The sequence below is a fragment of the Pteropus medius genome, unplaced genomic scaffold (genome assembly GCF_902729225.1).
Source record: "Pteropus medius unplaced genomic scaffold, Ma_sr-lr_union100, whole genome shotgun sequence".
Classification (NCBI taxonomy): Eukaryota; Metazoa; Chordata; class Mammalia; order Chiroptera; family Pteropodidae; genus Pteropus; species Pteropus medius.
This window is the reverse complement of record NW_024354500.1, coordinates 34200721-34217239: the sequence shown is the minus strand read 5'-3', so window position 1 is coordinate 34217239 and position 16519 is coordinate 34200721. Positions and strand designations below refer to the sequence as shown.

The 16519-nt window shown below is 33.0% G+C and overlaps 1 protein-coding gene across 6 annotated transcripts in view; it reads right to left on the bottom strand.

Annotated features, from left to right (window-relative positions):
• MMUT (methylmalonyl-CoA mutase) overlaps window positions 1-16519 on the bottom strand; it is a 36049-nt gene that overhangs the window by 8891 nt on the left and 10639 nt on the right. For 5 of the 6 annotated variants that reach the window (XR_005650752.1, XM_039853240.1, XM_039853243.1 and 2 more), the window contains 6 exons: window positions 15305-15553; window positions 12578-12689; window positions 11384-11499; window positions 9411-9526; window positions 7801-7932; window positions 4021-4168 (listed from right to left, as the gene is read on the bottom strand). Coding sequence is in view for 5 of the 6 variants with exons in the window: in XM_039853240.1 (XP_039709174.1) it covers window positions 4021-4168; window positions 7801-7932; window positions 9411-9526; window positions 11384-11499; window positions 12578-12689; window positions 15305-15553 (873 nt within the window). In the remaining variant the exon portion in view is untranslated. Of the gene's footprint in view, window positions 1-1104; window positions 3226-4020; window positions 4169-7800; window positions 7933-9410; window positions 9527-11383; window positions 11500-12577; window positions 12690-15304; window positions 15554-16519 lie in introns of those variants that run through there. The other variant, XM_039853244.1, reaches the window with a different exon arrangement.

The following is a 16519-nucleotide window of genomic DNA, read 5'->3' as shown; positions in this document are numbered from 1 at the left end:
TTCCGGCTATGAAAGAGAAACTTTCAGAAAGAGAAAATCAGAAGAAAGCCTGATTTTCTAAGATCCTTTTATCTTAGAAAAAGCTGTTGAAAAAAACAATCTAAAACTTGTTTTACAACTAGATAGGTACAGATGAATAATGTCTTCCATAAAAGATACCAAAATGTTATTGTTTAAAACTAATGAGGTACTGTGGGTAAGATAGGTAATCATAAAATACCACAAATAAATTTGGATTTTGCACATTATCTGTGACAATGTCATACAGGTCTAGGTCAGTAGGACTTTGAGGGTTCTTTTTAAGGAGGCACAACTAAAGACTGATATCCATGTGTGTAGACTTCAGTAAGTACTCACATGTAATACATGTGCTTTGCCTCATTTACATCTGGTCTTGGAGTATGTATTACTGGCAGAATAACTGGCATCAATGGCAAAATAGTAACCTTTCCATGGACCACAGCATTCTTTCCAGCATAACTGCAGTTAAAGGCATGTTGATTGACATGTGACAATGAGTCAGCATCTGTCCCATGAAAGAGTTGTATACCTATTCTTAGAATCCATGATTCTTTTTTTTGTCCAGTAGCCCTTTCAGTGACATGGATTCTATATCCTCTCAGTCAGTCTCAAGGTAGCCTCTTCTGTATGTCCCCAATTGTAGGACTTTAATTTAGTTAGACTTCAGGCGACTCCCATAATTTAGTTATACTTTTGATGTGGTTGTGAGAGGAGGCAAGCACAGTGTTTACCTACTCCATCTTGACCAGAAGCCTATAATTTTTTTAAAATACATGTCTTCATTATTAACATTTCTTGAGTTGTGCTGTACACCCAACATGTTATAGTATCTATGAAGATGTCAAAGACTAAACATAAAAAATAATGTGAAAAAGTAAATCTTAATTAATAGAGAATGGGAAATTAATAGAGAATGGGAAAGAGTGATGTCTACAAGATGATGGATAGGAAGCTCCAGGACTCATTCACCCAAGGAGACACTAAATTAACAGAAATATATAGATCAAAATAATGTTGTGAGAAATATAGAAAATAATTAAAGAACTACAGCAACCACATAAATATGTAAACAAGGGACAGTGCCAAAGGGGATGTGTTTCTCATTTATTAACTAGATTTAACCAGTTTGGGATACAGAATCATAAAGGATATTTTCAAACATTCAACTATAAGTTGAGTTACCCAACAAGATCATATCCACTCTCTGCAATGAGTTTGAAACATTGCTTTGATAGGTCACACGTATTTAAATCATTGCATATAATGATGCCTTCAAGTTTCTCATTGTGAAGAAAATGTAAATTGAGAAATTTGGGAAGGATAAGGCCACCTCAGAAATCACCCACAATTGTAACCACAAAAAAATTATCAAAATCTGTTAATTTTCTGAGTTTGACAAGATTTTTAGGCTCATAATTTTAGTGTGGAAACAAGATTCTACACTTTCAGTAACGAAACCACATTCAAAAAGATCTCTCTAGGTAAGTCACATAACATATAGGTAATTTTATGTTTGTGAAAAATACAAACATAAAATTAAAACCTTTAAGGAAATTGTGCATAGTCTTGCCATTGATTGCTTAAATTTAACTGATTTAAGCATGATTTGTCATTCATATCATCCATGTTACCAAAATTGATTAGGTTAAAATTCCATTTTAACAATTCAGTTCCATGTTTTATATTTATACAACCTGTATTTTATGTTGAAAATTTTAAAACTTCAAATCTAATTTTGATTAGTCATCAAAGAGAACTGCAGGATTGTAACTTCAAACACAGATAAGTTTTTTTAAATAACAGTATTATGTTAACAAAGTTGTGGTGCTAAAAGGAAAATTATGTTTTTATACATGAAATGTAATGAGGAAATGAACTTTCAGCTTTTAAAAAATTATTTTATGTGCCAATGGCTGAGAACAATTTTTTAAAATTATTTTTATTTTATGAAAAAATATTTCCCAGAAGGTAACTACTAAATATTGGAAATGCATTATATTTGATTGCTATTTAAAACAAACAAAAAAAAGTAAAATGGTAGAACATAAGTACAAAAATATAAAAGTATTCAACTTAAATGATGAAAGCAATCTAAATATATACATTAATTTAATCCAAAATACATCTGAGGTTCTGATTAAAACCTACTGTAAATGTATAAGACTCTAAACATATTTTGTAAATTTACCTACCAACACAGTTCAAGGACATATCTCCAGAAGTTTGGGCTAACTTTACAGTAACAATTGCTTCTAGACTCTCTAGAGTAATACTCAAAAATTCAAAAAGGGAAAACTCTTATGGAAGATTCTACAGAGGCTGGGCCTCTTCAGAAAGGTTTACTTCTTCACTGGTAAAAATGCAATGAATACTCTTTTAGTCTTTATCTTAGTTGATGTCGCTGCATTATATAATAATAGTACCTCCCCCTCCTTGAGACTTCTTCCTTAGTTTTTATGCCATTATTTATCTCATTTCCTTTAGCTCCTTTGCTGCTTCCTTCTACTCTATTTCCTTTTAATGTTCAAGTTCTTATCTCACTGTATATACTCTTAATAGAAAATTAGATCCGTTTTCATGGTTTTAAGTAACATTTATATATTAATAAATCTCAAAATCTTGTGTATAATTGAGGCCCCTCCTTGCTCTAGACATGTATATCTAACTTGCATGTATAATTGAGGCCCCTCCTTGCTCTAGACATGTATATCTAACAAGTCCATCTGAATGTTCCACAAGCTCGTTCTCCTAAGCCTGTCCGCATATCTATAAACATCTCCTTCATTAAACTTTCTTCAAAACCCTAGCTGACTTTTTGTTTCTGCGAATACCCTCATACTGCCTTAGTTAAGGCCTTTGTTGTTTCTCACTCTGATTACTGAACTGGACTCCTTGCACCTAGTCACAGCTTCTCTCAATCCACTTCAGAATGTGATTTTACTAGAAAATGAGTTTTCTAAAGTATAAATTTGATTGTGTCACTCTATCCATACACATTTGGAATCAAGTTCAAACTCTTTAAAATTGCATATAACCCTATTCTTTATAATCTATGCACCATCCTAAGCACTGTATTCTAATTTTACCAAACCTCTTGCAGTTACCTGAAGGCATCATGTCATCTCATAGCTCTGTACCCCTGCACCTCTGCTCAAGCCAATCCTTCTTCTTAGCATGCCCTTCTCTGCTTTGTTCTCCCAGTGACTGAAAGGCATAGCTGAAACATAAGTTCTCAGGATATTTGTACAAACCCTTTGTCCCAACTTTAATTATAGTAATTATCATTATGCTGTGATTACTGGTAAGTAAATCTGTTAGGAGCTTCTAACCTCCCTGAAGACAAAAATTCTATCTTATTTAACTCAGAACCTAGCATCTGGTAGATGATCACTAAATATATAATGGATAACCTTTTACTCTGCCAATTTTTTTTGGGGGGGAGGGGCGGAAGTAGATGATTAATGTCTCTGTACTCTATTTACAAATTCAGCTTCATTTACTTCCAACAAATTATTTTCCTGCAAGGTCTAATATTCTGTAGTTAAATAAAATACTACTAGAGAGTAAAAAAAGAGAAAATCTAATTATAAATCAAGCTCACGCTGATGCTTGATTTCCCTTTCAAAACACTTTCCAGAAATTTGATATGTGCTATCTTTCCCACGAAATATTAGTCAAATCTTAATAAGTAGTACAATAAGATCTTTGAAACAAATCTTTACAGTTTCAGGAGCATAATAAAAATTTTAGTTCAGAATTAACAATGATTTTTACAATCTGAGTAACAAGTACATTAACATGAGTTAAGTTTATTCTTATTTCTGTCCTAATTAATTACGTTATATGCATTCAAAAATAAATTGGGGAATTTTTTTGAATTCAAGTTCTTCTTTTACAACTTTAAAACATCATCATGGGTCTATTATCTTTTTATGACTTTTCCTAAATGAAAGCGACTTATGATATACTTTTGAAATCAGCTCCAACAATTCTCATTACCTGAAAAAGAGGACCTATGTCCACATCAAAACCAAGATCAGCAAATCCTGTAGCAATAACTTTTGCTCCTCTGTCATGTCCATCTTGTCCCATTTTTGCCACAAGAAGACGAGGTCTGCGACCTTCACGTTCCATGAATTTATGAACCCTGAAGAACATTTAAAATATAACTACAGTTATATATTAATTACCCAAAGTTAAGATATAAAAACTGTAAATTATTCACAGCAAATCAAGTTTAGTGCCTGCTTTTGCAGCACACATATGAAAAAAAATCTTTCAGGTTTTATTTAAAAAGACCTAATCTTTAAATCAAATTTTCTTAACATCTCTATTTTACATTGCGAACTTCATGAAAGCCTGAATATGTTTACCATCTCCCCCTTACAGGAAAATCTGAAAGATGGCACAGCGTATGAGCCCCAAACACTGAGAGCATCACAGTAGAGAAAGATGAGAAAATGACAACTTTTCACCTTCTTAAGCCAGTCTCCAGAGTACCATATGCAGAAATATTTAAGTATAAGTGAAAAAGTGCCTTTAATAGTTATTTATACATATGACTCATTAGCAGTTTTTTTTTAATTAATTTAATTAGTTTCAAGTATATTGGTTATACAGTACATTGGTTAGACATCTATATAGTTCATAAAATGATTCCCCAATTTCTCCCTCCTTCCCCATATTAATGCTAACTGCATTCCCTTTGCCATGTTCCCCATCTCTGTGACCATTAATCAACTAATTTGTACTTATTTAATCCTTCATTCTCTCAGCCCCCCAATCCTCCCTATCTTCTGTACATCATCAAACTGTCCACTATATTTGTAAGTCTGGTTTTGATTAATTTGTTCTTTTTATTCTTTAGATTCCACATATAAGTGAAATCATATAGTGTTTATCTTTCTCTGTCTGACTTTAATACCTTCTAGGTCCATCAAAGCACTATCTGTTTCCATCCCCTTCCTTTTCATATGTAGGGGTCTTGTTTTCTTATCCTTTCAGCCACTCTATCTTTTGGTTGGAGCACTTAATTCTTTTCCATTTAAGATACTTATTGATAGGAATGTAGTTGTTACCATTCTTTATTCCTGTTTTTGATACATGTTTTTTCTTCCTAAAGAAGTTCCTCCAACATTTCCTGTAATACTGGCTTGGTGGCGATAAATTCCTTTAGCTTATTTTTGTCTGGGAAGCTCTTTATCTGTCCTTCAACTCCAAATGATAGCTTTCTAGGTAAAGTAATCTTGATTGTAGATCCTGGGTCTTCACCACATTGAATATTTTGTGCCAAGCCCTTCTGTCCCGCAAAGTTTCTTTTGAGAAATCAGCTGCCAGTCTTATGGATGTTCCCTTGTAGGTAACTATCTGCTTTTCCCTTGCTGCTTTTAAGATTTTTTTTTTCTTTGTATGTAACCTTTGGCATTTTAATTATGATGTGTCTTGGTGTGGGGCTCTTTAGAACCTTGATTTTTGTAATTCTCTGAGCTTCCTGGGGTTGTATGGCTATTTCCTTCACCAGGTTAGGAAAGTTTTCCAACGTTATTTCTTCAAACAGCTGTTCAATATCTTGCTTTCCTTCAGGTACGCTAATGAGATGGATATTTTGACCTTTAATAGTGTCCCATATTTTTTTATAGTCTTGGCATCTTTTTTCTTGTCATTGTATTTGAATGTCTTTGGCTTTCCCATCCTCTAGATAGGTCATTTGATCCTCTTTCTTTTATTGTTATATATTTTTTTATTATTTATGCCTATAGCACCTGGTCTTCCTAGGTGGTCTCCCATCCAAGTACTAACCAGGCCAAACCCTGCTTAGCTTCCAAGGTCAGACATCGGCTTGTTCAGGGTGGCATGGTTGTAGACCATGAACCATGGCTCCGCTGGGGGGCGAACCCAGTACCTTCTGCGTGTAAAGCAGACGTGCTAACCGCTACACTATGGAATCACATCCCATTTGATTCTCTTCTTTATTCACTTTGTTTATTCCATTTAATATACTTCTCATCTCAGATAATGTGTCCTTCATTTCGGACTGGTTCACTTTTATAATTTTCACTTCCATTTTTATGTTTATCTCTTTATTGAAATTTTCACTCAATTTATCTACACTTCCCAAAAGTTCACTGAGCATCTTTATAATCAGTGTTTTGAACTGCGCATCTGCTAGATTACTCGACTCCATTATTTTTGGATCTCTATTCTGTTCTCTCATATGATTTCTGCTTCTTTGTCTTCCCATTTTGTCCGCCTTTCTGTGTCTGTTTCTATGTACTAAGCAAAGCTCTTAAGCCTCTCGGTCTTATTAGTGTGGATTTGTGAAGTAGGTGTCCAGTGGCACAGTCCTGAGGGGTTCAGCGCAGGCCAAATTTAGCCCAAGCCTCTGCCCCTCCGAGGCCACCTGTTAAGATTAAGCAAGCAATCCACAGATGCTGTGCTTATAGTTGCCTCAAAAGGCCACACCAGAAACTGAGGCCAGCTGCTTCCAGTGTGAGTCTAGTCGCTGCTCAGCAAGGAGCACTTGACTCGCTGAGGATAAGCCTGGATGTGGCTTGGGTGGGACTGAGTTGGGGTAGGCGGGATTTCAGAGAATCCTCTGGGCAGAGCGACCTCTGTTATCCAGTTGGATTACCTGAGGGCTTTGGCAGTGCTGTGTCCGCATCCTGGGATGGGGGAGGGCTCAACAGGGAATAATGGACACCGCCGGCACTTCTGTATGGAGCAGTCTCACCTCGGCCCTCACTCCAACAATGTCTCCCTGTCAGTCCCTGGTGCCCCCTTACACAGCTGAATCGGCACCGGTACTCAGAGCAAGCAAGTCCATCACCACAAAAATCCGCTCATAAATGCAGCCCCTTTAAGAGGCGTCCGCCTCCGCTGCTGCCGCTGCCACAGCCTCTGTCTTAGCCACTGGAGACCTGGCAACCCTGCGTCCTCGGCCCGTCCTACCTTCTGCCATTGCAGGGTGATTTCTTGTATTTCTCCCTAGTTGTATGGCTTGTTCCTCTAGATCCCAGGTGATTTTTCCTTGCTGTTTGCTCCTTGTTTCCATCACAACTTTGATTTGGTTGACAGAGGGATGAACAGAGCATCTATCATTTATGCCATTTTTCCCCTCATTAGCTGTTTTGAACTGTCCATATCTCACCGATCCTTCACAAGTGTGAATTCCCCCAAGCTAACTGAAATGTGTCTTGTAACAATGTATAATCAAAATACTTACATACTTAAATCAATAAATTTATACCTCACATGAAATTAGTGGTAAATTTATTATGCAGTTTGAGAAAACCAATCATAAGGAAGCTACTTCTCACACTTGAGAAGCATGGTCAATTTATATTAATTTATATTTCCAAATCATGTTTGACAGTGTTATTATTGTCAGATCATTGAAGACTGATTTCAATTTATGCATATAGAAGGCAATCAAATATTTACTTTCAAATAGAAATATTAATATTTTTGTAATTATGTGAGCAATTAATATAAATAAACTTAAGAAAATATGAAAATGTACTGGAGTAAGAATGAAATTTAAGTACCTGGAGGAGATGAAGTAATATCAGAGTTGTTATTTAAACAATTATTTGTTTGAAATGAGAAACTCCTCAAGGGGATTATGGTGAAAATTCTAAATATTATTTTAGTAAAACTACAGGCTAACAAGAAAGTCAATTCAAATATTTTCTAAGAGGTATGTGAAAAAATTAAGCCCACAATAGATACATGGGGATTATAATAACAGAAGAGATGACATTCTGGTTTAAGAAATCTCACCTCTTGATAGCAAATGATATCTCTTTACTTTCTCCAAATTCCTGGCGATAGGCTCCACTCACCATACGATCATTAGCTTTATGTTCACCAAATACCTTTTTCATGGCATCTGTGATTTCTCCAACTGTACACCTAAAATATTACATGGCAGTTCTATTAACATCATTATTTGAGATAAAAATATTTATTTACATTAATATTCAATCTAATTAGACATTTTAAGTAAAAAGTAGGCTGTCAAAAATCTAAATAAGTGTTTTTTACTGCATTCACGGAAGCATCTTTCCTCGGAATATTTATAGAAATTATTTTAAGATGGCTTTTCAAAATTTGTCAAAGAAAAAAATGACGGATCTAAAAACTATATAAGCATCTAAAGGTTACTTAATAATCCAGCACAACAACATAAATGGGCAAAGAGCAAGACTCTCACTGATATTTTTTGATTAAAAGTAAATATTTTAGCATATTCCATCTATTTGATTAATTCAATCAACATGTACTGAGTACTAATATAGAGTGAGTGAGATACGCTGATATATAAAACTGAAAAAAAAAAAGGTATGTGCTTTTATAGAGCTTATCTTCTAGTCAGAGGATACAGACTATAAATAATATACATGCAAACAAATTAATAAGATAATTTCATATGGCAATAAGTACTATGAAGACACTAAAATAAAAAAATGGAGTGGGGTAGCAGGGAAAGCTATTTTAAGGATACTGAAGACATGAAGATATGACTTTTACACTAAGACTTAAATGATAAGAAGGAGAATATAAGGGGGGGAGTATTTGAAAAAGGAACCACTAAATGCAAAGTCTCTGAGAGGTCATAAAACATGTTTTGTATTCTAAAAAGAAAGATATTGGGGACACAGCATAATAGGTCAGAGGTAGGCAAGTCATATCCATCGTGGACTTGCAGGCCATGGTAAGATTAAGTTTTAATTTAAAAGGCATGGGAGAACATTGGAGGATTTTAAGCAGATGAGTCATGGTACTTAAGAAAGTAAAACTGAAAAAAAACCAACCCACACACTATTTACCCATTAAACACTTTTAAAAACATATTGAAAAGTTCGTTATCTTAAGCAAAAATACTAAAAGCAAAAATAATTTATTTAGTGACATCATCATATACTGGGGGAAAAGTTTCTGTGGGTCACTCGCTTTTCTACACGGCAAAACAGTGATGGCCCTTTATTCTGGATTATGTCTTCAAAGATGTCTATATAGTGAATAGCCTTGAAAGACAGACATATAATCTACCTCTGGACAAAGGGCAAGTTTGCTTACTGTCCAACATAATGTCTCTCTATTCTTGAAAGCACATCGAACTTCAACCTGTAAATCAGTGACATGGATTCATTACAGTAGTGTCAAATATCCTGAGCCTCAGGGAAACAAACAAGTATTAATATAGTCCATTCAAAATATATGCATATTTGAAATGCACAGATGTTTAAGGAAAACAAGACTTCATTTCATTTCTAATATTTTATTTTAGAATAACATGGTTTATAGGATTAACCTTTTATTTTAATACACTCTGAAAAGCTAAACTGGTCAGCTTCTGTCTGGAAATCTCCAGACTTACATATCCTCACCTTGCACGAGCTGCATCCACTGCAAGCGCCAGAATGTTCCCATCTCCACTGGCAGCACATTCAGTAAGCGCTGCAAGGCACCGTTCAGCCAAAGCTTGGTCTCTGCTAGATTTGACCTTAGGGAAAAGTCAAGGAAAAGGACAATTTAAGTGAATAGAGACTAAAACAGAGATGAGGAGATTAGACCCTGATATATATCACGTAGAAATTGTTCCATAATTCTAACCTCAAAAACAAAAGGAAAAAAAAAAAAGAAGAGAATATATATCCTAGTTCTGATATTCCTTTAATTTACTCACCTACACATTCCATATACATTTAAGGACTTCCTAAAATAATGCTAAATTTTGTATAACCCTGATAAATCAAAAGTGAAGACAATGATAATCATGCTTTTCTAATGTAGCAAAGCACTGAAAACAAGTGGCTCTTTTATATTAAGAACTTAAAAGGCACACTAAAGATTACAGTGACAAGAAGAAAAAAGATTACAATTTAGAGAATAGTTTAGTTGCATTTTAAGTTTCTCTTAGCTAATTAACAATCTTTTAGTAATACTATGTATGCATATTGTTATTTTTTGTATTTAAAGATAATCTCGGGGTGGCGGGGGGGCATGGCACGTGGAGAAACAGAGAAACAGAGAGACAGAGAGACAAAGATCATGAGAAATATTGCCAAAAAAGAAAGACAATGAAAAGCATGTCAAAAACTTTTACCCTCAGGTCCTAGCTCTGCTCTGCTCTGCCAACAACCGGTCTAAACAAAGTTATCTAAAATCCATTTTTTAACAAGTTTTCACCACCTATAAAAGTTCAAATACACTGCTCAAGATGTCACTAGAATTACATAGCATCTATAAGCAAAGGTGGACCAGAAAATTTATATGAAGAGCAAGGAAAAATCCAACTCCATTATTAAATTTCTCTCTCTTGCCTGAAATATGGTTTATCATCACTTATTGTAAATGGAACTCCTCAAGCTTGAGGGTATAGAGTTAATAAAAGCCTTAAGTATAAAAGAGAAAAAGGTTTCCCAAACATAATAAATATTGAGGCTTTTGTGAAGGTGAAAGAGAAAATATCAGTAAACATCTGCCATAACTCTAACAGAAAAAAAAAAGACAATAGTTATGCATTCAATATAACTGGACAAAGTCTATCAGATTTTTAAAAAACATTTGAACTGGGTTGGGTGGAGGGTAGTTCCTATCTTAAACAATCACAGGGAAAGTAAACAGAGAAAAGCCATTAAAGAATTTCAAGTTTCCTGCCTTAGAAATAGCAGTAATTACAAAAGCCAGAGATTAAGAGACCAAGGTAGCTTCATAAAATAGAAATGTATAGGTTATAACAGTATAAATTAATGTTTTATCTAGTTTAGTTATTTCATATACTTTAGATCACCTCAGTGAAAAAGTGGAAATAAAAAGGAAAGACAGTATTTTAGTTTCCATCGAAATAAATATAGTTCATTATAAACTGTAACTTACTAAAGCACTACCAAATACATTTTAATTAAATAAGAAAACAAAACAGAAGGCAAATGATTCATAGTTGTATCAGAAACCATGGTCTAGTGGCAATAAGTTGCCATGAGAAGCCCTGGGTTCAAATACTGACTCTGAACTTTATTTTGTTTTTAACTTTCAGTAAGTTACATAATCATCTAAGCCTCATTTCTAATCTGTAAATTATGGGAGGTATTAATATGGTGTGGTTTTAATAACATAGAAGTTCCCCAGTGGTAGATATCATAATTTAAAACATGAATTTTTGATGTCAACAGACCTAGATTTGAGTCTTGGTTATTCAATTATTTATCCAAGTTTCTCAATCTCCCTTATCTTTAGTTTCCTTATCTTTAAAATGTAGGGAAATAATACTCACCTCATGAGGTTGTTGTTAAGGATTAAGCAGGACAATATAAGGGCTTAGCCAGTACTAGGAATATAGAATGATAGCTATTATTACCTTCTTAAGTTTTTCAATCTGCTTGTTACGCACTGAAGTATTATCAATCATCATAACATCCACAGGTTCTTCTTGTTCCAGCTGGTACTTATTTACTCCAACAATTACTTCAGAACCTGTTAATTTCCCAGAGGAAAATAATATGTAGATTCAATTCACAAAAAATTGCCTAATAGTAATAATCTGATCATCATGTATTTTCCTTGTAAGTTTAATATTTTTAAGTAGTATTCTTAACTCTTAATAAAACTTCAGTATAGATCAGCAAATCCCAGTATAAGATGGGGATGAAAAGAGAAAGAACAGGTATATATCAGAATCTCTAAGGGCAGGTTTTTATTATTCTTCTAAACAATATGCTTTTCCAGAGTTTTTGATGAACTCTATTCTAACACTTGTGAAAATCAAAACACTAATAGCAGCTCCCATCTAAGATTTATAAGGTAGCAAATTAACACCTAATAGGTTTTCTAATATTTTCTTGAATTTTCTGTGGCCAATTGCTTTTAAACAAAAAATATTTTAAAATCTATATATAAACCAAAATTACAAAGACATTTCCTTAACATGATAAAGAATATACTTTGCCTCAAACTTCTAGATTATTAATCTATCAAAAGACATTCTACCACCCCTACCCCAGATTATATGCCTTCTTACTTCCTTCAAAAAACTTAACAAAATCTATAATTATTTTTATTTACTTTTTACTTATTCATTTCCTGTCACTCTTACTAAAATATAAGCTCTATGGGTGGAGAAATCATGCCTGTCTTATTAACAGTTATATGCCCAATCATAGTATGGTGTCTCAAAATCCTAAGACTAAAAAAATATTGACCAAACAAATGAATAAATACTCCAACGCAGAGTACAATGACCAATAATCATGTCTTCTTCAAAATGTTGAAGATTCCCACCCACACACAAGTACATATACACAATGGGCATACCACCATACAAACTTTGTATTCTTTGTACATGTGCTTGCCCATGTGCATCCATGTATACAAAAAATTGAAACACGGAGATATATAAATAGAAAAATAGATAGATTTAGATGAGAAACATTTTACCCAGTTTCATTTTTCCATCATTTCTGTTTTTTTTAACTATGCACGTTATCGTCAAACAGAAATTAATATTTATTTTAAATACTGGAATTCATATATAAACTTTTCAACTCTATCCTACCAGAATCTATTCTAGCTTGTCTTCGGGCAGCACATTCTTCAATTCGAAGTTTAGGTATTCCCTCTGCTACAGCTTTAGCCATTCCACCCATTTCTTCAATTTCATTAATGAGCTAATAAGAAAAACAGATTAATAAAATGAGAAGCAAATATGAATATATTTTTATAAACTATTCCACTTTCTTATGTTACATAATTACCAATATTAAATTATTTTAGTGGTATATTTAAAGATTCATAAAAAAATTAACATCAAGAGCATTAATTAAAAATTCTGCAATTAATAATACTGTATTATATACTGGAAAGTTGCTAAGGAGATCTCAAAAAGTTCTTACACAAAAAATTTTTTAACTATGTGTGGTGATGGATGTTAATTAAACTTATTCTGGAACTATTTCACAACATACACTTATATCAAATCATTATGTTGTACACCTAAAATTAATACAATGTTATATGTCAATTATATCTCAATTTTAAAAAAAGAAAGAAATTCTATGCTTAAAGTTGATTGAAAAGACAACATAAAAACTAACAAGTATATTCTGGAAAATAAAACCTCTCACTCAAGTCTTGGGAGAGAACTAAAGATAACATCAATTCTCTAATCTTTATTTTTAGTACATAAATAAAACTTTCATAGTTACATAAATAAACTTTAAAAAATAGATTTCAAAATGCAATTTTACTTTTGATTTGAGCAACAGGAACCATCTAAACTTTTAATAACAGCCTTCTATATAAATGAATTGGTGGAAAATAGATGGTGGAATAGTACATGACTTAGTAGAAAGGAGCAATGTCAAACTTGCTTTCCTCTGAAGAATTTAAGAAAGAGGAATCTGTATTGGATTCAAAAGAAGTCAAAGGTAAGATAGGAAGCTAAAAAGAGGAGGACTACGTAAGAATTTGCAACTACCACTCTCCAATTCTGTCTGGAGAAGCAAAATTTACTGTCTGCAGAAAATGAACTAGAGAGGCAATGCACTATCAAACACCACGTATGGAGAGAGGCAATGGTAAGATGTCTTACTGAAATAAAAACCTGCATTCTGAATAATAAGACTAAAGACAAAAGGCACACAGAGTAAACAGATGATACAGAATGTAAAAAAAGCTTCAAAAGTAAAATATCCTCAGAAAAATAAGAAGAGAGTCTATATTAATGAAACAAAGTAGTATGACATACAAGAGGGAAATTAGAAAACAAAAATAAGCTCTTGGAAATTAAAATTATGATATATGAATTTTAAAGTACTTAAAATTGTTTCAAATTTTTTAATTTTATATTTAATTTAAATTTTAAATGGACAACTCTTCAAGATAATACAAGACAATTTCCTAGTGCTATAAGAACATGAAAAGGGAAAAGATGAAAAAGGTCCAGTACAATGGAGGAACTATACACAAAAAGATACATCAACACGAAAATAAGAAGAGATCCTGAAACCTCCAGAAAGACAGATTCTGAGTAAGAATGGCATCAGATTTCTGAACAGAAATATTGGAAGCTAGAATAAAAAGCTAGAATGAAAAATAGATCAATGCTTAGAGATGTGCTTATAAACTCCCAAATGAAAATAATTTCAAACTCAGACCATCAGTCAAATACAAGAGTAGAACAAAGACATTTTCGAATATCTAAAGTTTCAAATAATTACTCTCTCATGCACCATTTTTAGGAAGTTCCTATGAGATGTGATTTAATAAGAAGGGATAAATCAACAGAGATAGTCAGGATTCAGGATACAGATTTAACACAGCAGAGAGTAAAAGGAATTCCCAGGATAACAGCAAAGGGAAGTGAAAGGACAGTAATGCAGCAATGGTCTAGAGAGAAACCATTCTAAATCAAATGAGAACATTAGTAGACTTTAGGAAAAACTGATATTGAGATATAATTATATTGGTAGTATGGGACGAGGGGAAAAGGGATACGAATCAGCTAAAATACTAAACTATCAGACTAGCAAAGCAATAGATAATGTCTAAAATTGATAAAGTTAAACCAGTATATACATTTCAGTTGACCATTAAACGACACAGAAGTTAGGGACACCAACCCCGTGCAGATGAAAATCCACGTATAACTTTTGATTCCCCCAAAACTTAACTAGGGCCATGCTTCAGTATCCGTGTAGGGCGGGGTATCATTCCTAGACCCCCCACAGATACTAAAATCCACTGATATTTGAGTTCCTTATCTAAAATGGCCTAGAACAATACATGTACTCGGCCCTCTGCATCCTCGGATTCCCAGCTGGTGATGCAAAACTCGGGATGTGGAAGACCAATTGCATATTTACTGAAAAAAATCCATGTATAAGTGTTCCTGTGCAGTTCAATCCCATGTTGTTTAAGGGTCAATTGTGATTCTAAAATGTGGAGAAAAAAACAAAAGACGTAGCTAACTCAAAGAAGTGGAAAAAAGTAAGTGGAGCACAGAGGACTACTGTTTTTTAAGCCTTTTAGTACTGGTTGTCTTTTTAACTCTAAACAAAATAACACAAATGCACATGTATTTTAAATTAAGTTTCAGTATCAAATACTATAAAGTCAAATCTAAAATTCCCCTTTTCTCTCATTTTATTAATCTATAAATAATTTGATTTATAAACCTATAATTTGATTTATAAATCTGTAAATAATTGATTTATAAATCAAAATATATATCTTTATAAACCTGTAAATCTTGAAAGCAAAGTTTCAAAGAGAAGAAACTGACCTTCAGGGCAGCATCGTAAACATCATTTGTGAGAGATTCCATCATATATGAACCTCCCCAAGGATCAGCCACTTTAGGAATCCCAGATTCTTCTTGAATGATGATTTGTGTGTTCCTGGCAATTCGAGCACTTTTTACAGTTGGCAAACCCAAGGCTTCATCAAAAGAATTTGTGTGCAATGACTGAGTCCCTCCAAACACTGCCGCCATAGCTTCTATTGTGGTACGAATAATGTTATTGTAAGGATCCTAAAGTATTTGATGGGAAAAAAAAGGCAGCAGTTAATATATATAATAGCTATAAAGAAAGATACGATTAAATGTGGCTACTGTGTACTTTCTTTGCCGATGTCTATATTAGGCTTCAGAATATCAAATAAATTTAGACAAATGAGTAAATGAACCAGACTTAGAATTAAGAATCAAAGTGTCTAGTCTATGTTTAGGCACTAAAATATCGCTTCTTTAATCCCTGAAATATGAAACATTTATTGTTTTTACTTTTGTATTGCTTAAATATTGTTCTCTAAGTATATCATGAATGTATCCTTGTCTACTTAGATCATAATATCCATTTCATAATTAACTTTCTCCTAATTATTTTGTATACCTTGAAGTACCTATCACAAGGATGTACACAAAACAGTCACTCAATAAATGATTATTAATAAATTATTAATAAAACAGATGAATAATGGACTGAGATAGGAAATCTGGGTTCTAGTTTACTGTGTTCCTAATTGTGATTTGGGCAAGTCATTGGACCTTTCTGAACAATTTCCTTAGCTGAAAAATGAGGAGGTTAAGACAAAAACGATTATTAAAGTTCCTTCCAACCCTAAAATCTATACTTCTCCATTTATAAGAACATAGTTATATTTAATATGGAGTACGTCAGTTTTTATTCACCTTTAAATGTATAAAGCAATCTAATTTTAAAGTTATAAATTATTTTTAAATGTATCAAAATATTTTAATATGTAAAGAAAATGCATGTTAAAAGAATCACCATACCATTTTTAATAGAATGAAATTAAAACAAGTTACTCAAGTAATGACAGTTTTTTAATGGTCTGTTTACAGGCATGCTTATTTAAACATATAACTATAATAAAAAAATGTATGTATAAAAACAAATTTAATTAGGCAGCATTATGTTATGAATTTTAACTCTTAAAATTATTTGACTATATTTATTAAATTATGATTTGTACT